General features: G+C 40.8%; 1 protein-coding gene across 1 annotated transcript in view; it reads right to left on the bottom strand.

Annotated features, from left to right (window-relative positions):
- Positions 1–24,631, bottom strand: part of elavl2 (ELAV like neuron-specific RNA binding protein 2) — a 95,913-nt gene that overhangs the window by 47,598 nt on the left and 23,684 nt on the right. Inside the window, exons 3-4 of the mRNA XM_078569430.1 lie at positions 22,729–22,984; positions 12,690–12,793 (exon numbers count right to left, since the gene is read on the bottom strand). Of these exons, the coding sequence (XP_078425556.1) occupies positions 12,690–12,793; positions 22,729–22,984 (360 nt within the window). The remainder of the gene's footprint in view (positions 1–12,689; positions 12,794–22,728; positions 22,985–24,631) is intronic.

Below are 24,631 nucleotides of genomic sequence, written 5' to 3'. Positions count from 1 at the left end.
TCCTTCTGTACATGAACATTCCCCAATCTATCACCATTTAAATAATACTCTGCCATTCTACCAAATTCAAAAACATCACACTTATCCACGTTATACTGCATCTGCCTTGTATTTACCCACTCACTCAACATGTCTAAATTGCATGGATGGACGCCTCTTAACACCCTCGCTCACATCCCCATAAAGTTGTGTCATCAGCAAACTTGGAAATATTGCATTTGGTTCCCTCGTCTAAATCATTGATATATATATATTGTGAATAGCTGGGGCCCAAACACTGATCCCTGCGGTACCCCACTAGTCACCGCCTGCCAAGACTCATTTATTCCTACTGTTTCCTGTCTGCTAACCAATTCTCGGTCCATGTCAATATATTACTCCCAAACCCATGCACTTTAATTTTGTACATTAACCTCTTATATGGTACTTCGTCAAAAGCTTTGAAAATCCAAATACCCCACATCCACTGGTCCTCAAAAAACTCCAGGAGGTTTGTCAAACATGGATTTCTCTTTCATAAATCCATATTTAGGACGGACTAGCAAAGGAGGAGGTGGTGGTGGCGTGGCGTTTAGGATGAAATCGATGTAATAGCAAGAGGGGATATTGGCTCAGACAAACTAGATGTAGAATCAGTCTGGGTGGAGCCAAGGGGCAACAAGGAATGGAAAAGAGTTGTCTACAGGCCTCCAAACAGTACTGATAAAGGTAGGGGATGATATTAAACAGGAAATTAGAAATGCGTCTAACAAGGGTGCTACAGTAATCATGGGTGGCTTTAATCTATTTATAGACTGGGAAAACCAAATTATGCTAGAAAATGCTAGAGTCTATTACAAAGGATATGATAACAGGACACTAGAAAATATCAACAGGATTAGACAAAGTCAGCCTCAACATACTGGCCTAAAAAAGCCATTTTATACATACTCTAGGAATTGATCCACCATAATATTATTGCTAATTTGGTTTGCCCAATCTATAATGTAGATTAAAATCACCCATGATTACTGTAGCACCCTTGTTACATGCATTTCTAATTTCCTGTTTAATATCACCCCCTATCTCATCAGTACTGTCTGGAGGCCAATAAACTCCCATCTGTTTCCGACCCCTTGGTACTTCTTAGCTCCACCCAGACTGATTATACATCTAGATTTTGAGCTAATATCTGCTATCGCACCAATCTCACCAACACCACTCCACCACCACCACCTCCTTTGTGCCTGTCCGTCCCAAATATCGAGTACCCTTGGATATTCAGTTCCAAGCCTTGGTCAGCCACGTCTCCGTGATCACAATCATATTGTACCCGTTTATACCTATTTGCACTGTTAATTCATCTACCTCATTGCAAATTTGCCTTTAGACTAGCCTCAACATTTTTGCAGTTTTTTGTATTATAGCCCTATTTGCTACTAGCCCTTGTTTCCTCCACCTTCAGCTTTTGCTTTCTACTTTTGTCTTTCATTCCTATTTTGGTTTTCCTCATGTCTCACTCAAGTTCCCATCCCCCTAGCAATCTAGCTTAAATCCTCCCCCATAGTACTAGCGAATATCCCTGTGAGGATATTGGTCTCCAGTCCTGCTGGGGTGCAACCCATCCAGCTTGTACAGGTCCCATCTACCCCAGAATCTATCCCAATTCCTCAGGAAGCTAAACCCCTCCCTCCTATCCTATCTCTCCAGCCACTGATTCATCTGGGTTTATGCTCCTATTCCTGATCTCGCTAGCAATCCTGAAATTACTACCTTTGAGGTCCTGCTTTTTCATTTATTTCCTAGCTTCCAACATTCTGCTTTCAGGACCTCATCCCTATTTGTACTTATGTCTTTGGTACTGATATGCACCTTTGGCTGTTCACCCCTGCCCTTCCGAATGCCCTGCAGCCGTTCAGTTACAGCCTTGACCGTGGCACCGGGGAGGCAGCCGCAGAAATATCTGTTCCCCTTATGGTCAGAACCGCTCTCCCACCCCCTTCTCTGTGCAGCCACGGACTTACCTCTTGTTGCATTCCCGAGACATCGCACTCAACACTAACCAAAATATGAGAGTGAGAGAGTGAGTGAGGTGAGAGAGAGAGTGAGTGAGTGAGTGAGACCGACCCAGGGGACTCCTGCACTATCTGCCTAGTGTTGTAATTTTGTCTGGAGGTCATCCATTCCCTTTCTGCCTGTCCACTCTACCTGCAGTGTGACCACCTCACTGCACATGCTACCACAAAGATCCCATCCTTGCAGATGCTCCAGTGACTCCAGCTGCACCTCTGAAACATAGGTAGAATAGCAGCAGCTGAAGACACTTCCTGCACACGTGGCTCTCCTGGACACAAAGTGGCCCTGACTTCCCACATCGCATAGGTGGCACATTCCACTTGACTGAGCTGCCCTGCCATGATTTACCCTTAAATTGCTCCTTTTACTTCCTCCAGTTTAAAAAACACCAAGGACAGAAGAAATACTTACCAGGTCCTAATTACCAAGACCACCACTCTTCTTACTGAGGAAATGTAGAAATTGAAAGATCACTTCCTTCTCTCTTCACTGAACTCCCTCACCAAACTCCAACTTAAGCACTCTAACGCAGCCCAAAGCAGCACTGTAGATGACTTGCTTTTATGCTGTCTGAAACTCGCTTCTGAAAACCTGTTTAAGCCAGTTAACTAATTTACTAGCTTCAGCTGCAAGCAGAGCCTGTATAATCTGTTTTAAAGCTGGACTAAAACTCACCTTCTCCCAACCCGAAGAGCAACTCTTGGTTAGTTGCTAAATTAAAGATTAGACTTTGGATAGAAATTAACACTTAAAAAGTCACTCCCTCACCAAACTCCAACCGAAGCACTCTAACGCAGCCCAAATTAGCACTCTAGTGCAGACTTTCTGCTGGAAGAACAGAAGCTGGTAGATTGTGAAATCACCTTGTGCTAACTCTATGCTAAGTAGAGACAAATTCAATTCTATCAAAAATGTTTAATAGGGAGAGAAAGTGGCAATGAAATGGTTGTAGTTCAGTCAAAGAAAGTAAAATTGAGTGTTCCTCCTCCCTCTCCCACCCTTTGTAGAATGAAGTATGTTTGAAGCGTAGTCACTGTAAGGCCTGACAAACAATGTAATTTAAAAACTTGAGGCATTATTTGCCAGAGACTACATTTCACTTATAAGCTGAAGACAGTGGAACCCAAACCTAAGATTGAATGCAGCAATGTGGCCCACATCTATGACTGCAAAAGTAGACAAGTGCTTGAAATATAACTCAAGAGATGCATGAATCAAGGAGAGCAGTATTGATGAAGTCTAATCTCATGATAGAGCTGAACCTGCGATCTGTCTAATAAGCCAATAAATGAAAAATATTCAAGGAACAGCACAGGACTCGGGCATATTAAGTCCAGTGGGGATAAACAATAAACCTGCCTCAATATTTAAGAATAAGGCCTGTAATTAAATCTAAGAAAACTAAACCTAATGTATTGTTGAATAATGGATTTAAACCAAATGAAAACACGAAGTGGTAGAATAACATGCTACCCAGAGCGTGTGTAAGTCGAACAGAATCTGAAATTACTGGAGGCAAAAAAGAGACAGCTTGTTAAAAGGTTTCAATTCTGGTCTGGCCAGCAAGATCAGATACTCAGGGAATTGAAGGGCTGAGTGGTTGTATGAAAGTTTATGGATGAGGATTGGTGGATTTGGAGAGGGGGAGGGGGGGGGGGGGGGGGAGAAAGAGAAAGAGAGCAAATTTGCTGCTGGACCTCTGACTTGCACATCTTGTGCTCCACCTATAAATTTAGCAGTACAATTGGCCAGAGGTCTGCACCTACAGCACAAGCAAATGTCCACTGGGATTCTTCCCCCATTGTTAAGTGCTGACAACATTGTTCAAAAATTATGATGGAATGTAATACATGTCTGTTCACAAGGCAGACTGGGAAACCGCCCATTTTAAGAGAGACTGGCAAGTAGTACATCAGAATTGGAAACTTAAAAACAAATGATCCACTGACAAACATACGAATGTGGAGTAGGAGGCCACCTGGCCCCTCAAGCCTGCTTCACCACTAAGATCATGGTTGATCTGATCGTAACCTCAACCCCAAATTCCTGCCTACTACCACCTCCCCACTCCTTGTTAATCAAGAATCTATCTAGCTTTGCCTTAAAAATATTCAAAGACTCTCTTCCTCAAAAGGTGGTTGAAGCAGAGTTCCAAAGACTCACTACCCTCAAAAAAAAATTCTCAGCGGTCTTAAATGAGCAACCCCATAATGTTTAAACAGTGACCCCTAGTTCTGGATTCTCCCACAAGAGGAAACATCCTCTCCACTTCAACCCTGTCAAGACCCCTCAGAATCTTAAAGATTTCAATCAAGTCACCTCTTCCTCTAAATTCCAATGGATACAAGCCTAACCTGTCCAACCTTTCCTCATAAGACAACACACCCATACCTGGCATTGGTCTAGTAAACCTTCTCCGAACTGCTTCTAACACATTTACATCTTTCCTTAAATGAGACCAATACTGTGCACAATACTCCAGATGTGATCTCACCAGTGCCTTGTACAACTGAAGCATAACCTCCCTACTTTCATCATCAATTCCCCTCGCAATAACAATTAGTTTTCTTAATTACTTGCTGTAGTACCTGCATACTAGCCTTTTGTGATTCATGCACTAAGATACCCAGGTTCCTCTGTATTTCAGAGCTCCGCAGTTTTTCTCCATTTAGGTGAGTTTTTTTCTTTATTCTTCCTGCCAAAATGGACAACTTCACATTTGCCCTCATTATACTCCATTTGCCAGATATTTGTCCATTCAACCAATCTATGCCCTTTTGTAGCCTCATGTCCCCTTCACAATTTACTTTCCTACCTATGTGTGCTGTCAGCAAATTTAGCAATCATTCCTTCGGTCCCTTCATCCAAGTCATTTATATAGATTGCAAGCAGCTGAGGGCCCTAGCATTGATGCCTGTGGCACACCACCCACCACATCCTGCCAACAAGAAAAAAAAGACCCATTTATGCCAACTCTGCTTCCTGTTAGCTAGCCAATCTTCTATCCATGCCAATGTATTACCCCCTACACCATGAGCTTTTATTTTCCACAATAACCTTTGATGTGGCATTTTATCAAATGCCTTCTGGAAATCTAAGTATAGTACATCCACCTGATCCCCATTATACACAACCCATTTAACTCCTTCAAAGAACTCCAATAAATTGGTTAAACATGATTTCCCTTTCACAAAATCATGCTGACTCTACCCGATTGCCTTGGATTTTTCTAAGTACCGTGCTATAACACCTTTAATAATAGGGAGAATGTTAGAAGCTATGACGAATGTGACCTCTGGCAGGAGTGCTGACGCCAAATAGAAAATATGTTCACACTGCCGCTGCATAAAGTATATAATCAAACATTGTGGTAAATGGAAAGCAAAGTTTGTGGACTGAAATTAATCTCCTGCTTGTGAAGAACTGGAATGAGTAGCAATTTCAAATCAATTCCATGTTATAGAAAGTTTGAATTTTTAAATTCACATTTCTGAACTGCTGAAGAATGGTACCCAATTTTTTTGTAGTACACAGATGGTTTAGATATGCAGGTCTTTTAAAAACTTTTGCGCAGCACGCACACGCAGTAACTTTAACACTTGATTTAAACTTGTGCATGGTCTGCATAGGAACTTCAACTCGAGAGAATATTGGTTGGGATAAAAAGGTATGACTAGCAAAATTTTGCTCAATTGTTGCCATAGTTTTGGTGGTTGTGATGTTGTTTCTAATGATTATCACAAAAGAACTACAAAAAAAAACCGGAAGAATTACTTGACTAAAAAGGGAAGTTCCAAATTAAAGTCTGGAATTTAGATATCAAACAAGCCCACAGTAGCACTATGTACTGCTGCAGACAGGTTTGATATGTAGTCAAAATTTTGCTCTTCACTAAGAATCTATACACCACCCGATGCTTCGATCATTTTTGAGCAAGTTTCCTATACTCAACTTTTTTACCATAAGCTTTGAAAAAAAATTAATCCTTAGCATATTACATTTCGTACCTCCAAATGTGAAGCAAGCCTAGAAGGAATTGTAAATCAGATTACATGAAAAGGTTGCATCTAAAAATGGAAAAAATTGGATAAAGCAGGTAGTCATAATCTGGTTACTTTAGTGTGTGTAAGGGATCAGGTAAATGCAATATCTGACCTTTAATTTGTGCCAAACTGCTCGTCTGATATCTGGTCTTGGATGAGCTGCAATTTCTTCCATCTAAACAGTAAAAAGTTCAAAGCCATCATTTTCAGCCCTCGGCTGAAATACTGTTCTCTCAGCACCAACTCCATTCCTCCCACCTTACCGCGTCCAACCCTCCCCACCAGCTCTGGCTGTAACAGACTTGTTGCAACCTCAGCATCCCAAGCTGAACTTCTGATCCAATTTCTCCTCCATCACACAAACTGTCCACCTTCAGCTCCCTAATATTGCACGTCGCACCCCATGACTTTAAAAACACTCATTTAGGCCTTTTGTCATCTTGATTCCATCAGTCTCCAATCCTCCTCGAGTAAAGATCAGCTTATGCAAAACTACACTGCCTGCACCCCATGGTAAAGGCAAATCCCACTCATGCATCTACACCTTTTCACTGACCTACATTTACTCCCAGCTCATTGTCCGAAATTTAAAAAACTTTCTTGTGCATCTCAATCATGGTCTCACCTCTCCCCAGCTCCAACCTCCACCAGTCCAAACTTCTGACTGACTATTCTCCCCTTTCACCCCAATGACAGCTATGGCATCAGCTGCCTAGGTCACACTTGAAATTTCTTACCAAAACTCCACCTTATTCTCTCCTTAAGTTCCAAGTCTGGCTGTGTTTTTGGTCACCTCTTGTAATACATCTTTTGTTTGGTGTCTTTTTCCACATGCCTCTTGGGATGATTATCCCAAATGAAAAAAAAAGGGTTACATAAACACCAAATCATTGAAAAAGCAAATATAAGAAATTTGCTTATTCAAATGTGATGGCTTACCTCAAATAAAACTACTTCAATGGCAAATAGGAGGGAGGGAGCAAAATGATAAAGTTTGTAGGAATGCAGTTCAGCATTTTAACTGGGTTGGGTTTCATACTACTAAGTTATTTACATGGTATGTGAGACATCAGCAAGTAGCTGGAGATCAGATTTGCAAAACACCATTTTATGCTGGGTTGAGGGAGACCCAAATGGAATAAATTAAATAAAACTTTTGGTGATATGCTGTTAGGCCTGGGTTTTGAAAGCCTAAAGAAAGGTAGCAGCAAATTTGAAATTCTAGGAAAGAACACATGAATGTCTGGAACAAAAAAAAGCTGTTTGGCTCATGAACGCTAACTGATGCTTCCATAATCCATGTATTATGACCTCGATATCATGGTCTCTTCCATTCCTATTACAACTTGATTCACGTCTGGTACACTAAGTCTTGCCCAGTTCTTTGGCCGAATGTTCCACAGACATTCCACATATCTGTCGTCCTACACAAGAAATAGGAGGCAGCTATTCAGTTCTATAACCCTGTTCCACTATTCAATAAGATCATTGCTGATTTTTTACTTCAATTCCATCTTCCCACATTATCCCCATATCCCTCAATTTCCCATGCATCAAAAATCTATTAGTCCGTTTTGAATTTAGAACCAGGAGACTAACATCTTAAAATTTAGGTAGGAAATGGCTTAAAGCGAAGTCAGAGTTAAACAAAAGATGTGAAGCAAAACAGATTAGCTAAGCACTGCTACCTTGCATGTCCTTGGAGTCACAGCTTGGCTATTATTCAATAAATGAAGCAGTCCATGCCCGAATGCAACAAAGGCTGGACAATATCCAGGCTAGGGTCTACAAGTAGCAAGTAACATTCAGGCCACACAAGTACTGGGCAATGACCATCTTCAACAAGAGAGAATCTAACCATCATCCCTTGACATTCAATGACATTACTATCGCTGAATCCCCCACTATCAACATCCTTGGTTGACCAGAAACTGAACTGAGCTAGCCATATAAATACTGTGGCAACAAGAGCAGGTCATAGGTTAGGAATCCTGTGGCGAATAACTCACCTCCTGACTCCCCAAAGTCTGTTCACCATCTAAGTGGTGGAGTTCTCTCCAATTGCGTGGATGAGTGCAGCTCCAACAACACAAGCTTGACACCATCCAGGACAAAGCAGCCCACTCGACTGTTTGTGGATGGAATGCCAATCACTCCCTCCACCAGCAACGCACAGTGGCAGCAGTCTGTACCACACACAAGATGCACTGCAGGAACTCACCAAGGCTTCTTAAACACCACCTTCAAATCCACAACCACTACCATCTAGAAGAACCAGGGCAGCAGATAGATGGGAAAACCACCACCTGGAAATTCCCCCTCCAAGCCACTCACCATCCTGACTTTGAAATATATTGCCATTCCTTCACAGTCACTAGGTCAAAATCCCAGAACTCCCTCCCTAACAGCACAGTTGGTGTACCTATGCCACTCGGACTGCAGCGGTTCAATGCGGCAGCTCACCACCATCTTCTCAAGGGCAATTAGGCATGGGCAATAAATGCTGGCCTAGCATGTGACACCCACATCCCAGAATTGAATAAAGAATTTAGGATTTGCTTTATTCTCTTCTAAATTGATAGCAGTAAACATGCACTTAGGTACCTCAGGCTTTACATTTTTTCTTATATTTGTGATTGTTCACGTAATTAATTTCAAAGAAACTGTCACAGTAATATTCTGATTTTGCTAAATTGGTATATAAGGAAGCAATGCAGATAAAAGGTACAGCATTCCGCTCCATTATGCTTTTTAGATGTACATTTTTACAGGTGCTTCATATTGTGCAATATTATTGTTAAAACTCATTTATCCTAGCCTGTTTTAGTTGTGTGACCAAATGACCATGGGTCACAAAGGAGTAAACCTTACTGCAATGTATTGGGTAAACAAGTTACATTATAAAGGAGAAATGCACAAGGATTGCTGAATCTGCTTTAAGGCAGGAGCTTCAGTTTTTGTTTTAAGAAATTTAAAAATTCAGAGCAGTCTAATCCTAATGAAGCTAACATATCTCCCTACAGGTCACAGATAGCCAGAGTGATTTGGCAATTTTAAAATGGCCCCAGTCTGGCTGCAACTTTTAGCGCGTCTGGCTGCAACTTTTAGTGCAACAATTCACCCATTGCTGCAAATAAAGAAAAATCTACTGAAGGCATATTACTACAACTGACTCACTTAAGTTACATCATTTACTGAAGGAACCAGCCCTTAAACTCATTGCGCTGCTCAGCTGATCACTTATTTATGCTCAGAAACACAATTTTTGTTGTTCTGCCTCCAAAACCCCTTATTTACAATATATCCGTTGTGCTTGTGAACAGAGATCCAGATACTGCTTCCTGTCCTTCAAAAATTTTTGTATGCAATTTGTTTCTTCCTTCCTCCCCTTCAGTGGATTAAGGTTATCCTTGCTGAAACTTACTGACCAGGGACATTCTCACTTCATCCCACCATCTCCTCATTTTCATTGACCATAAGTTGTTATTCAGCACAACAGTACTGAAGTAGAGCTGCAGTTTCAAATGCCCCCCTCTTCGCTGGAGGAACCACAAAGGCCACTGTCTCATCAGCTTTTTGTTATCCCCAGAAGTCAATAAAGCAGTTATTGCAAATTTTCCCTTGTATTTGTTATAGGTGTATGTTAAAAACTAATGCATTTATCAGTAAGCATGATATTGCACCATATACACACTTCAATTTGTAAACAGTTGCTGGAAATCCCAAGGCAGACGACAAATCTGAGGTAAAACAAGCAGAGTAGGGCTATGCTGGGAAGAGATGAGGTGGGAGGAATGATTTCTAAAATTTTCAAAAATCAAACTACTGCTACCTGGCTGTAAAAGAATGGCAGTAGAATTAATTAAATTGAACAATCTGATTGCTTCATTATGGTGCATGCTAGTTTTGAATTGGGCACTTGATTGCTTGATTCTCTGTTAGCTATTTCATTGTTCGTTTTTGCTTTGCATTTACCTTCAGTCAATTGGATATTTTATTTATAAACTTAAAAGCACTTGTTACAGCCAAAAGTTTAAGACTCAGCACACTAGAGGCTACAAACCAGGTGTGATACAACATGAAACACTTCATCTGATATTTTAAACTTCAAAGGCTAATAGTTGCCCTCAGTTCAGATTCTCATTCCACATCAAATTTAGGGGCACTTATTTCTGAAGTAGTGCCAAAGCCATTGGTGTGGTACTGAAAGGTAAGGACACACTACCTCCACATTCAAAGTGCATAACCTAAGCACCTCACATGGGGCAAAATTAGCAGTGCTTGTGCACAGTCAATATTAAAACTTCCCTACACCTCACTGTAAATTGATACCTTTCTCTCCTCAGAGCAATTTCCCTTTCTGCAGAAGGACAATTTCTCCTGTAAAGGAAAGACTAACGAGCCAAGAGCTGACTCTCTGTTGATGCCAAATAACACCCGCTTCAGTATTGGGACCCTGTAGGCTGATCTAGCTGAGCCAACATTAGTGGGACAATAACCATTTAAAACAAACAGCCTATTTACTACAACCAGCTTTCAACATCAGAAAGCTAGAGAATGAATTCAAAGATGGCAGGTCCATCACCACATTTCACTAAGTGAGCAGACTGCCCAGTAGTGTCATTCCAGTTTGGAACACTGCTATTCCAATGCAGCAGCAATCCTGGATTTTCACTTATACCAGAGCCAAAGCATTTAATGGTGTCAGAACGATGCCATTTGTGGTCACAGCTTAACACTCAAAAGATACTAGAATGGATGCTACTAGTTTTTTTTTCTTTAAAAAAGTAGTAGAAACTGTGGGGAACTGGGGCACTGAAACATCCTCTCTAGCTCAACTGGTGTCCTTATTCACCATGTGTTTCTACACAGTTAGAACACTTTTGAAAGACTGCAGGAGATAGGAGATGCCAGATAACTGAATAGCAGAATAGAACGCAAGGCAGACCATGATCAACTTCCATATGAGCTGTTTCACAAACTCTGCTCCACGTTCAAAATTAACTGGATAACAAAATAGATGTCTTACATTAGCTTGAATGCCAAGGACATTTGTCAATGCTAAAGATAGCACACATAGCCAATGTGTTGGCTACAATTATTTATTTAGTGCAGAACAAGGTTTGAAGAGCAAGAATGTTAAATGAAAGCTGTGACCAAGCTTGGATTTTAAAATCAGTCTGTAGGAAGGTGCTCTATAGGATCTGTTAAAAAAAGGAGCCAGTAAGAATACTTTTGTGGAAGAGGAAGGAGGAAATTTCAGGAGCAAGACCCTGCTATCAAGTGTTGAAAGAATGAGGTTAGAGGCAAGAAAATGGTTTAACTTCATGGGAGCAGTGGAAGGAGACTCCAAATTGTTTTGGACGTTCATGTTGTGCAATGAAATACAAAAACGTAAACACTAAAGTCAATTACTCTTCCTGCAAAAGGACCTATTTGCAGGAAAAGCAACACTGGTTAGACAGCTGATTTCTTCTTGGATAAAGGGACAATTGTTCTTCTGTCAGATTTCCCAATGCACCACAAAACAAAATCATAAGCAGAATGAGGTGAGATTATTGGGTGGACAGGCAGGGAGGGAGAGGAAAAAGTAAGAGAAAATTGAAATGTCCATGCAGAGTTTTAAATTCTCACACAGCTATACGACAGAAACTCACTTGCACAAAGTGAAAGCTGGAAAGAAACATTTTCCCCCAATGAAGTCAGTACTAGGAAATCAATAATCTTTTAAGATAATGTTCATTGTCAGGCCACTGGGATAGTAAGAGACAAGGCCAATAGGATTTCTTCAGCACACTTCTAGGAAGAAAGTTGAAGAAGTCTGTACAAATTATAAACTGCATCAGTAAAAATTTATAACAATTCTGACAGGTCAGCAGATGTGCTAAGTGTTCAAAAATATCCTAGTAAACCAATAGACCTGCATGGTCATGTCACCTGGACAAGCAGTCAGGCACGTCTTCATGATCTTGCATCCTGGATTTTGCTGGTGAGTTCTCTTATCTGTTCACCTTGTACACCAAATGATCATGAATGAACTATGTTGTTGTGAACTGCCGACTCAGCAGAGAAGCAGCTCCTTTAAAACAGTAAAAGATGCAGTAACCTCCACTACTACAGAGACATGTGGAAAATAGTTCTGTCCTAGCCAGAGTGGACACAGCAGTAGTTCTCAAATAATATTTCACCGTCACCAGTCAAAGCCACAGAACAACCTGGAAAAGGTCCCCTAATACACAGATAATCGAGACTACCTAGCCACATTTTCCTCATCTGTGGGAACCAGGTCTGCATTGTGCAGCATTGTACTATAACCAGGTCTGCACCCAATTTTAGTTGGCCAATTGCAGCAAGCTGCTTCAGCTGAGGAAATAATTTGAAGTCCCTCTATTCCTGGTGCCCAGCTTCAGAACTGAATATGGTGCACATTTATGAGGCAGTCACCTACCTGCTTTAGCCAACAACTATGCATGGCAGATACAGTGAAGAGGGAATATAGTGACCTCAAATCTAACCCAAAATTTTATATCAGATCAAAAGAAAATCAATTTTTGTGCAAACAATGTAGCAGCTAATTCTTCACAGGTTTACCTTTATTGTTTTGGTTTGAAGTCTGAGACCATTTAATGTGTTGATGGCTTTTTCAGCATCCTTTGGGTCCACATAGTTTACAAACCCATAACCAAGGCTCTGACCTGCAGCAAAGTAAACAGAATTGATGTTAGTTACGTACTCATGGTCACTTTCGTACCATTAACAGCATAAAAAGTGGACTGTCAAATCACTGCATATTTTTACAAGACCATCACAACTAATACAACTTTATACTAGTGCATTACAGAAGGCAGCCATTCAAAACCATTAGGCCAAATTCAACCGACTTGATAAATCATTCAAACCTAACACAGTTTGACATGAATTCTCACAAAATATGGAAACAAGAAGCCTGGTATTATTGAAAGTGACCAGGAAGCTGGATTGTAGGAAAATCCAAGAGGCTAAACTAATGGTCCTTTTACGGAAGGAAATCTGTCCCTTACCTAGTCTGGCTCATGTACGACTTCTGACCTACACTAATGTGAAGGAGTTTAAACTCAAGTGCCCAAGCAAACTCATCACTGCCACCCCCTTCAGGGAAACTAGAGATGGGCAATAAATACTTGTCTTGCAAGCACTGACCATTTCCTATTCCAAGAGTAATCTGGACCAAGGCCAAACATTTTCTTTAGTATAGCTTAAACATTTTTGTGAAAGACCTATGACAATAGCTCCTAAATAAAGCCAAGAGTCTTGCATTTTTTCATTTTAGAATCACTCTACTCAAATTGTAATATATTCACTCCAAGTAAAATTTGTTTCAAGTCTATCATTTCAATTATGTTGCACTTCAGCTTCAAAAGCATTGCAGAATGCCACAGCCATTACACTTTTCAACTTTATAAACTTTCACTGAACGCATGATCTAAATTAAAACCATGCAATCATGATTCCACTAAGTTAATCTTTTAAATAAGTCCAAAATAGCTCACCACCTGCACTGCTCCCCAATTTTAGTGAGTAAATAAAAACAATGTAATCTATTCCTAAACTATACAAAAGGTAAACTCGAGTGCTAATGGCATACAGCCTTGAAACAAAAGCCTCCAGCAATTCACCTTTGTTTTAAGCAGGTAGTTCTTGTGGCAAAATTGAAGTGAGCCAGGTTCATTAGTGAAAGCAAGTATTTGGACCTGGAAAGGGCTCCATTTAAGACACAAGGTGCTAAATAAATAGAATATAAAACTCAATAGTTTTACTGCACAAGGCTCCTGATGACTCAAAATAAAATTTGTTGGGATGTAAGTGCTGCTGGCAGGGTTGCCATTTATTACCCATCCCTAGTTGCTCTGAAAAAGTGATGAGCAATATTTAGTTTTGATACAACCGAGTGGCTTGGCAGACCACTTCAAAGGGCAGTGAAAGTCAATCATGCTGACAAGGAACCAGAACTGTTTTTCTTGCTTAAAAAAAGTCCATTCCTGGTCCTATTGTTCACTATCACCCCTTCAAGCTGGTTTCACCATTATAATAATTATGGCTGATTAGTACCTAAAATCCATTCACCTGCCTTGGTTCTCCATCATTTTATACCATTATTTTGCAAAATCCATTAATCTCAGATTTAGAATTAATCAATCAAGCGCCTACAGCTTTTTGTGGGTGAGCGTGTCATACTTCTACCACCACACCTGTGAAGAAATGTCCCCCAACTCCTATCCTGAATGGCCAAGCTCTGATTAAGGTTACCCATCCTAACTTCTCCACCAGCAGCAACTATTTCCTTCTACCCAACAATCAATTTCAAAACCCTAAAGAATCAAATCGCCCATTAACATTCTACATTTCAGGGGACACAAGTCTAGTTTATGCAATCCCTCTTCATAGCCTAACTTAGGAGACCTGGTAACATTCTGGTGAATTAGCACTGCATTCCTTCCAAGGCCAATATATCCTAAGGTGCAGTGCCTGAAATTGTACACACATGACTTCAGATGTATTTTATACCACAACTATATTTGATTTGGCAAAACAAATTACTTGGCAATGTTCTTGTTACCCCTGAAGGAGAGAGATGTACAAGATACTTTTCTGGCAAACCATTTATTTTAAATATGTTATCACTGGTATTAATTGGAAAATCTAGGCTAAGCGCTACTTTCAAGCTTATGGTGCATACTTATTCAGCTGTATCTGCAAAATCTTGTCCAAGATGTGTCTTTGCAGAGAGGGAAGTGAGAGAAAAAAAGTAGAGGGGTGGTGGGGAAAGAGGAAGGTAAGAACATAGCCTAGTTGTTAGTTCAAAGAAAGAACTGAAGACAAATGTTCCAACGAATCTAAGATCAGTAAGACTTCAAGTACATCCCACAGCTGATACCTACTGACAATTGCACTGGTTACTGCACATGAGTATATGATAAAAAGAAAATCTTTCCAATTCTGGGCTACTGCAACATGCCAATGTCCTCGCACACTGTTGGAGCAGTACCACAATATTTACAACTGAGCATCAGAACAGGTACAGCCAGTATAAGTTTGGGAATGGATAGGAGGTTCCTGACCAGGGAGTCCCATGGTAAACTAAAGTGGCAATCAGAAGTTCTCCAATATGGGAAAGATGTTGATAATAAAGGGTAGGACCAATTCACAAGGACGTTAATGCAAAAGCAAACCACTGCAAATGCTGGAAAACACAATCAGTTTGGAAAGGTCCTCTTCACTATGAGCATCAGCCTAGCTTTCACTATGAACATCCGATCTCTCTACACCTCCATCCCCTCACCATTTCTTCCATGCCCAACCAGTCCTCCCCCACCACCAACCTCCTCCTCTGCCTGGCTGAGCTTGATCTCTGAACAACTTCAATCCTTCAACTCTGTTCACTTCCTCCAAATAAAAAAAAGTGCTGCTATGGGTACCCACATGGGTCTGAGTTATATCTGCTCTTTTTGTGGGAAAGGTGGAACATTCGTTAATCCAACCCTATTCATGCTCTACTTCCTTCATCTTTTTTTCCAGTACTTGATAACCATACTGGTGCCACCTCCTGTTCTCACCATGAACCGGAAAATTGCATTTACTTTTGTTTTCAATTTCCACCCTTCCCACACCTGGTCCATTTCTGACATTTCCCTTCAACTTCTCTTCTAGAAACCTAGAAATGTTCACTACAAACCTACAGACTCCCACAGATACCTAGACTACATTTCTTCACACCCCACTTCCTGTAAGGACTCCATTCTATTTCCCCCAGTTTCTCAGTCTTTATCACATCTGCTCTGCTGATGCAACCTTCCACATCAGTACTTCTGATAGGTCTTCCTTTTTCCTCAACCAAGGATTTGCACTTGATCTTCCAGCGCACAATCCATTGCATGCACTTCTGCTTTCATCCTTCCCCTCCCTCTCAACCATGATAGGGTCCTGCTTGCCCTCATCTTCCACCCCACCAGCCTCCATATTCAATAGATCATCCTCCACCATTTCTGCCAGCTCCAGTGTGATGCAACCATCAAACACATCTCCCCCTCCCCTTTCAGCATTCTAAATGAAGGGACTGTTTCATTTACAACACCCTAATCCACTCCTCAGTCACCCCTAACACGCCCCCCCCACCCGCCCAGTCCAAGGCTCCAAACACATTTTCCAGGTGAACTTGCACGTTTAAAATTTAGTATGCTGTATTCTCTGCTCATGGTGTGGTCTCCTCCGCATTGGGGGAGACCAAAACAGACAGACAACTGCTTTCCGGAACACCTCCATTCAGTTTGCAAGCAATACCAAGCTTCTGGTTATTTGTCATTTTAGTTCTCCATCTTGCTCCCTCTGTCCCTGGTCTGCTACTGTGTTCGAGCAAGTTCAAGGAACAGCACCTTATCTCGGCACTCTACTGCCTTTTGGACTCAATATAGAACAATATCAGATCATAACCTCTGCCTTCATTGTGTTTTTTTTGTTTGGGTTGGTTTTTTTTTTTTAAATCCCTTCCTGGTGCATTCAAATAGTTTTAGGCATTCACACCTCATTTGGACACAACCTTTTGTTTCTTCGTTTCAGTTATGAAGATCAATTGGAGAAGTTAGGACTATTTTCATTGGGGAAAGGCAGCTAGAAGACTTGATCAGAAGTGGGGATGTTCGCTGATGATTGCACAATGTTCAGCAACATTCCTGGCTCCTCAGATACTGAAGCAGTCCATGTCCAAATGCAGCAAGGCCTGGACAATATCCAGGATTGGGCTGACAAGTGGCAAATAACATTTGCACCACACAAGTGCCGGGCAATGACCATCTCCAACAAGACAGAATCTAACCATCGCCCCTTGACGTTCAGTGGCATTTCCATCGCTGAATCCCCCACTATCAACAGCCTGAGGGGTCAGCACTGACAAAATTCTGACTAGCCATATAAATACTGTGGCTACAAGAGCAGGTCAAAGACTAGGAATCCTGCAGTGAGTAACTCACCTCCCATACTCCCCAAAGGCTGTCCACCATCTACAAGGAACAAGTCAGGAGTGTGATGGAATACAGGACAAAGCAGCCCACTTGATTGGCACCCCTTCCACAAACATTCACTCCCTCCACCACCAATACACAGCAGTGTGTACCATCTCCAAGATCCACTGTAGGAACTCAAGGCTCCTTAGACAGCATCTTCCAAACCCATGATAACTACCATCTAGAAGGGCAAGGGCAGCAGATGCATGGGAACACCACCACCTGGAAACTCACCATCCCAACCTGGAAATATAACATTCCTTCACTGTCACTGGGTCAAAATCCTGCAGCTCCCTCCCTAACAATAGTGTGGGTGTACCTATGCCACAGGGACTGCAGTTCAAGAAAGCAGCTCACCACCACCTTCTCAAGGGCAACTAGGAATGGGGAATAAATGCTGGCCTAGCCAGCAATGCCCACATCCCGTAAATGAATAAAAAAGCATGGCGGAATTGATAGCCCTGTGATAGCTACAAATGCAAGCACTACAATAGGAACTTGAGTACACAGAGCTCAGAATACAGATAGATTTTTCTCCGGATACTAGTGCGAGATCTAAGTTTTCTACAATTCAATGTTTAAAATCTGTGGTTTCCAGAAAATGAAAAGATGAGGCAGTAATGTCAGACACCTTTATCAAATCTTTAGAATCCCCAGAAACATTAGATAATTGTCAAAGTTCCATTTTTCAGATCATGTTAAACTACGGCACCAAGTGACAAGAGATTCCATTGTATAATTTAGAGGAGTTCTCTTGCTGTGTGATCAGTTCTCCCTTAATTCAGTATGCAGAGTAATCCCATTAGCTACTTGTGGGACTTTTTGCAATGCAGATTGGCTGAATTCCTTTAGTAACTGCACTTCATAAGCAATTCAAATAGTTGTGATGTGGTAAAAAAAGATATTCCAGGAGGACTAAGGTGCTATATAAATACAACTTAACTTCCCAATTGCTAACTACGTTGCTCTACATGCTCCAAAATAGGCAACTATGAGCACTGCAGGACACCAAAAATTTAGCACAAGCCCAAACCTGAACAGACTACATGCCTGCATATGGGAAGTGTTAAGTCAACTGGTCAAAATCCATGGCTAGGTCATTATAAGGCAAAGGCATACCTGCAGTACATGTAGTCGAAACAGAGCCAAACTGAAATATTCAAACCAACTATCATTTTGGTTTTAGTTCATTTCACCACTCAGCAGCTCAGGTTAAACAATATCCAGTTTTGCTACCTTTGTATCTGTTTATGGTGCTGACGGAAATGTTCAACCACTGATGATGTCTTAAGTGGTACGGAGTACACTATCACAACCCTCCCCAGGACCTCAGACTTTACAACTCTAAATATGCTAGCCTCTCCTTCCACAATCAAAGCATTATACATCCAAAATGGCATGAAAAAATTACAATTTACTTCCTTTAAAGAAGTGCATGATCACATTTAGCGACCTTAGCTATAAGGTATCAGGAGGAACTATTCATAATCCCTAGTGTTAGAGTGCACTTTCCTCCAGGGCATTTGATTGTTACACCACTAAACTGCTGATACAAGAATAATTGACAAGCCTGAGAAATTTGACTTTTGAATAAGATAAATTTGATATTGTTTCGTTATACCAGATGGCTTAGTTGTAGGAGACAGAGGGTGATGACAGAAGGATGCTTTAGTGACTGGAAGCCAGTGTCCAGTGGCATACCACAGGGATCTGTGCTGGGTCCCCTATTATTTGTCATTTATATAAACCACATAGATGACTATGTTGGGGAGCGGGGGGGGGGGGGAAAAAAGAGTAGGATTAGTAAGTTTGCGGATGACACAAAGATTGGCCGGGTGGTTAATAGTGAGGTTGAGTGTCTTGGGCTACAGGAAGTTATAGACAGGATGGTCAAATCGGCAGGTAAATGGCAGATGGAATTTAACCCTGAAAAGTGTGAGGTGATACACTTTGGAAGGAGTAATTTGACAATCAAGTATTCAATGAACAACCTGACACTAGGAAGGTCTGAGGAACAAAGGGACCTTGGCGTGTGTGTCCGTAGATCTCTGAAAGTGGAGGGGGATGTTAGTGGGGTGGTGAAAAAGGCATATGGGACACTTGCCTTTATCAATCGAGGCATAGATTACAAAAGTAGAAGGTCATGTTGAGTTGTATAGAACCTTGGTGAGGCCACAGCTGGAGTACTGTGTGCAGTTCTGTTGCCACATTATAGGAAGGATGTGATTGCACTGAAGGGGGTGCAGAGGAGATTCACCAGGATGTTGCCTGAGATGAAGCATTTAAGTAATGCAGAGAGGTTGGAAAGACTTGGTTTGTTTTTGTTGGAGCAGAGAAGACTGGAGGGGCGACCTGATCAAGGTGTACAAGATTATGAAGGGCATGGACAGGGTGGATAGGGAGCAGCTGTTCCCCTTAGTTGAAGGGTCAGTCACGACGGGACATAAGTTCAAGGTGAGGGACAGGTGGTTTTTGGGGGTTGGGGGAGGGGGGAAAGAGATGTGAGGAAAAACTTTTTTACCCAGGAGGGCAGTGAGTCTGGAAAGCACTGCCTGGCAGGGTGACGGAGGTGGGTTGCCTCACATCCTTTAAAAAGCACCTGGATGAGCACTTGGCACGTCATAACATTCAAGGCTACGGGCCAAGTGCTGGCAAATGGGATAAGGTAGGTAGGTCAGGTGTTTCTCACGTGTCAGTGCAGGCTCGATGGACCGAAGGGCCTCTTCTGCACTGTGATTCTGTGATATACATTTAACGTGAAGTTTACAGTTAGTTTTAGACACCAGACATTACAATTTTGTTGCAGCAAACCCAACCACCTGAACCCCAAAACTCAGTTCACATGGTCATGGAATTTGTGGCTTGTGCCAGAACAATTTTAGTCTGCTTCACATTCAAGAGGAAAAAGTTGTTTCTGTAGATGGGACAGTTTTCCCTGAAGCCATCTTTTCATATTTTAGCACATTAAAATGAATTTATCTATCCATTCCACATTTGCACAAATCAGTACAATTGTTCAAATCAACCACATTGATTTATAATGTGCTACAGAACTGCCAAATTCTAGGCATCTTTGCCCAGTGAACATTCATATTACTGGCCTTCATGTGAAAATTAATTTAAAATTCAGAGAAAATCAATAGCATGTGGCACAACCCTGTCCAAATGAAGCCACTGGAAGAATCCCTACACTGTGGGAGCTGCATTAGCAACTGGACATCTTGCTCCAATCAGGGACTTGTTTCCTGTCCTAATGGAGACAAAAACGTCTAGAAGTTGTTGCCAAGTGAAACAAGAAAATAGGATCTAGGTATGGGCCTGCTTTAACAAGTAGTTCTGGAACTACCACCTTGCCCCAAATTCTCTCCTCTGAAAAGAGATGGAAGTCAGATTGAATAGCCAGTTTGTGCTGCATACAACTCTACTTAATGCATTCTGTACCACATGGCCTGTCCTGCAAGATCAAACAAGTCTACTTTACCTCCATTTTGTTCTAAATATAGACCTAGCACTGGTATCTGGAGGAAAATCTCAGTAAATTTTCTATTGCGAAGTGCTTAAAATCTTGAGTATCCCAATGTCAGGTAACTTCATCAAACGCTTTCGAAAACCCCAGGAACACTTTCACCCACGGGAAGCAAAAGACCAGACACGTGCTCAGTGGACACTGGACTGCAATGGAAACTTTTTTAAAAAATTCTGGAGCAGTCACTATACATCCAGGAATCAGTATGATGTGAAGTCTTAAAAAACTGAATTTTGAGAAAGGTCTATGGCGATTTGAAACTAGGTTAAAAATTAAGAAAGCGCTGGGGTTAGTTTTGGATTGCTCTACCAAAGAGCCGAAACATACTATGTTGAACGGCCTCCTTTTGCAGTCTACACTTGTATATTATGTGAATGTCACCATCAGCATTCGCAGCAGCTGAAATGTAGTTATATCAGCTGAGATGCATTCAGGCTTCTTCAACTAGGCTAGAATAGTTCACAGATCTTTTGATATAAATTAAAGCAGTCTTTTCATGTTGAAATTTATTTTGATAAGCAATTATTTGTTATAGCAAATGACTCTTGCAGTTATCACCTGTGTCAGTGTTAGAAGACAGAAAAGAAAGGTGCATGTGGAATTATGAAACAAAAAAAATGCAGAAAATAAGGCTAGTCAATCAAGATCATAAAGTTTAAAAAGGTAACATTTCAGGCATGAGCTGTCAGAATTGATGACAACAATTAAACTTCACCAAATAGATCAGAGGGGGGGAGGGGGGTGGCGTGGGGGGGAAGAAAATAGAATGAAATGAGGTGGGGGGGGGGATAAAAGTGGACACTGGCACCCATCACTAGTACTTAATTCCCTACAAGTAACATTTCAGACTAGAAAATGCAAAATATGAATGAGCTACAATCCTTACAAACCATGAAATGAAACCATCGAACAAGGCAGGAATAAAATAACCCAAAACATAGGCAAGATGCATAAAGGGATATCCTGGTTTTAGGCTCCACAATAGGTGTGAAGGCCCACAATGCAGATGACAAAACTTGGAAACGTAGTCAGAATAAGGAGGATCCTAACAGGCTTCAGAAATACAGACTAGTGAAGTCAGAAACATGGCAGATGTAATTTAACAGAAGTGTGAAGTGATGCATTTCAGTAGGAAGAATGGAGGAGCAGCAATGTAAACTAGAAGGTACACAAATTTTCAAAGGTGGCAGGATAAATGGAGACAGCTGTTAAAAACCAACCGTGATCCTTGGCATTATAAATAAAGGTCTAACAGTACAGAAACAAGGAAATTTTGCTAAACGTCCTAAAAATTATTGGTTAGGCTCCACCTAGAAAGTGTGCCCAATTCTGGGCTCTATGTTGTAAAGGCTGCAGAGGAGATTTACTCGAATGGTGCCAGGGATGAGACACACTTGAGCTGCATACAGAGGCTAGAGAGGCCGAGGTGGTTAACCTTAGACCAGAGATGATTAAGGGGAGATTTAATAGAGCTGCTTAAAATTACAAAGAGTTTAGATAGAATGAATAGCCAGGTTGGTAATTGAAAGACACAGAAGGTAGATAATTGGCAAAAGAACCAGAGGCAAGATGCTGAAAGGTTGAAGGAAGTAGAATCAATAACTTATTCAAAAAGAAATCAAGTGCTTTTACAGATTTCAGGGCCATAGAAAAAGTGCAGATGAAAGGAATTAATTGGATAGCTCTTCCAAACGACTGCTTCCCATGCCCGTCACTATTATATAACCATGAACCATTATATCTTCATGTGACATTAGCTATGCAATAAATCTCCGTTATTGTAAATTACTTCAAGTAGCATCTTGCAGTTTTGTAATCTTAGCTTGTAGAAGCTAATGAAAACTAGTAACATACAAGTGAGCTAATATTCAAATGGAACAAAAGCCTCTGAACAATTTAGATACTACAATTGGCAAGTAATGTCAAGAGCTTCAGACAAATATGCATCCAAATACCTGGGGCTGCGCTGTAGAGAGCTGTCTGTACTGGAAGTTCTGCAAATGTAGCTATTTAAAAAAACTAAAATACTGAAGCAAACAGAACATACAACTCTAAAGTGCTAAGATACCTGTTATTTTGTCCCGTACTAGTTTGCAGGATTCTATTTCACCAATGCTGCCAAACAGGCTTTTGAGCTCCTCTTGGGTCATGTTTTGAGGCAAGTAGTTGACTATTAAGTTGGTTTTGCTGTCCTCTGGCATGGTGTTACTGTCAACAGGTGATGAACAGTTGTTTGTGCCAGTGTTGGTGTTTGAAGGGCCATTTGTCGTGTTATTACAGGTTGGACCATTGGACAGTTGTGTTTCCATGGCAGCAATTACCTGCTATATAAAGATAGATAAGTCAACGTTACCTTTTTGAACTCATTTAAGCAACTCATTTAACATAGCCCCAAGACCATGGTTAAATTATCTTTCAGAAATGAAAAATCACATTTATAATTTGAAAACCTAGAATTTAAGCCTGCTCTTGACTTACAGATCACATGTGGCTTGGAATGCTATCACAAAGAAAAGTACTTGTTTCTGTTCTGATACAATTGAGTTCAACACATTTGTCACAAATCTAGTATTTGTAATTACTATATTCCACCACTATGCACAGGCCAATTGATGAGCTTCTAAAAGCATTGATATTTCTTGCAACATGCATTGAAAATTTCTTCAGTGGAAATGAAGGGTACATACAAATTGGCAGAATGTGTCAAGTAGTATTCCCCATGGATCTGTACTTGGGGCTTTAGGTTTCCTACTGTTCAGAGTTGGACATTTAAGATGCAGATGAGCGCAGGAAGTTAGAGAGACACAGCCAAATTTAGTGAATGGGCAAATATGTGGGGAGCTTGTGAGGTCTTGATTCAAAGAAAGGTGAATTTTCTTAATGGTGAGAAATAAAAAACTGGATGTCCAGTTACACAAAAAAAAGCCAATATACAGGTACAAAAAGTAAACCAATAAAGGTTAATATAATATATCTTCATCTCAAGGGAGCTGGAAGAAACGAGGAGTAAGTTATGCTTCAATCTTAGAGCCTTGGAGAACATTCAGTTCCGGGCACATCACAGGGCGATTGACCTTGAAGGACATACAGGACAGATTATTCAATGATTTGATTTGGGGACCAGGAGTTAAATCGAGGACACGTTGCTTAAATGTGGTTTGTATTCCTTTGGTCTAATCAAAGTATTTAACATGATTGATGGATTCAAAAATAAACAAACCAATTCTTTTGTTGGGGGAATCAATAGCAAGGCACATAATTCAAAAATTGGACCAAGGCCTTTCAATAGTGAAATCAAGTACTACTTTATCACACTTGGTAATGAAACTCTTTCCCTTTCCCCCCCCCCCCCCCCACCCACGTGCCAAAAGACAATCTCAGGTCATCTGAAATTTAAGACCAAGATCAATAGATTTTTTGTTAGGAATAAGCAGCTAAATGGAGTAGAGGTACAAATCAGCTATCATCTAGCTGAACGACAAATTCCTGTTCAAGATATTTGAGAAATTGCATCTTGGTGAATAGCTATATCAGTCATGGACAGGGCACATCTTTTAAGCATGCATTTACGACCAGAGTAACAATAACCTGTAAATCAGTGCAGAATTTCAACTATTCCAAAAATAGCTTCCAATTTGTAAACACAAACGTTAAAAGCTCTAAGCAAATCCTAATGCACAGCTACAAGGATGCAAGCAAGGATTGAAATTCAAAAGTTACATCCCCATAAAGAATGCTGTGTGTGACATCTTAAGATCAGTCTTCCATAGATTTGAAAATTCACAAGTATTTTTTTTTGTAACTGAGTTTATTACTTTAGGGGTTACCAAGTCTAGGTTATTTGAATAGCCATAATCTTCAACATTTGATAACTATTACTGTTGAAAATAGTTTTACAAGTCAGTTAAGTTTCAAAGTCTTAGTTCAATCAAAGTTAGATAGATATGTGTACAAGTGACTCACACTTCAAC

The sequence above is a fragment of the Cetorhinus maximus genome, chromosome 2, assembly GCF_964194155.1.
Source record: "Cetorhinus maximus chromosome 2, sCetMax3.hap1.1, whole genome shotgun sequence".
In the NCBI taxonomy this organism is placed as follows: Eukaryota; Metazoa; Chordata; class Chondrichthyes; order Lamniformes; family Cetorhinidae; genus Cetorhinus; species Cetorhinus maximus.
Note: the sequence above shows the minus strand (reverse complement) of the source record. Positions and strands in the feature narration are given on the sequence as shown.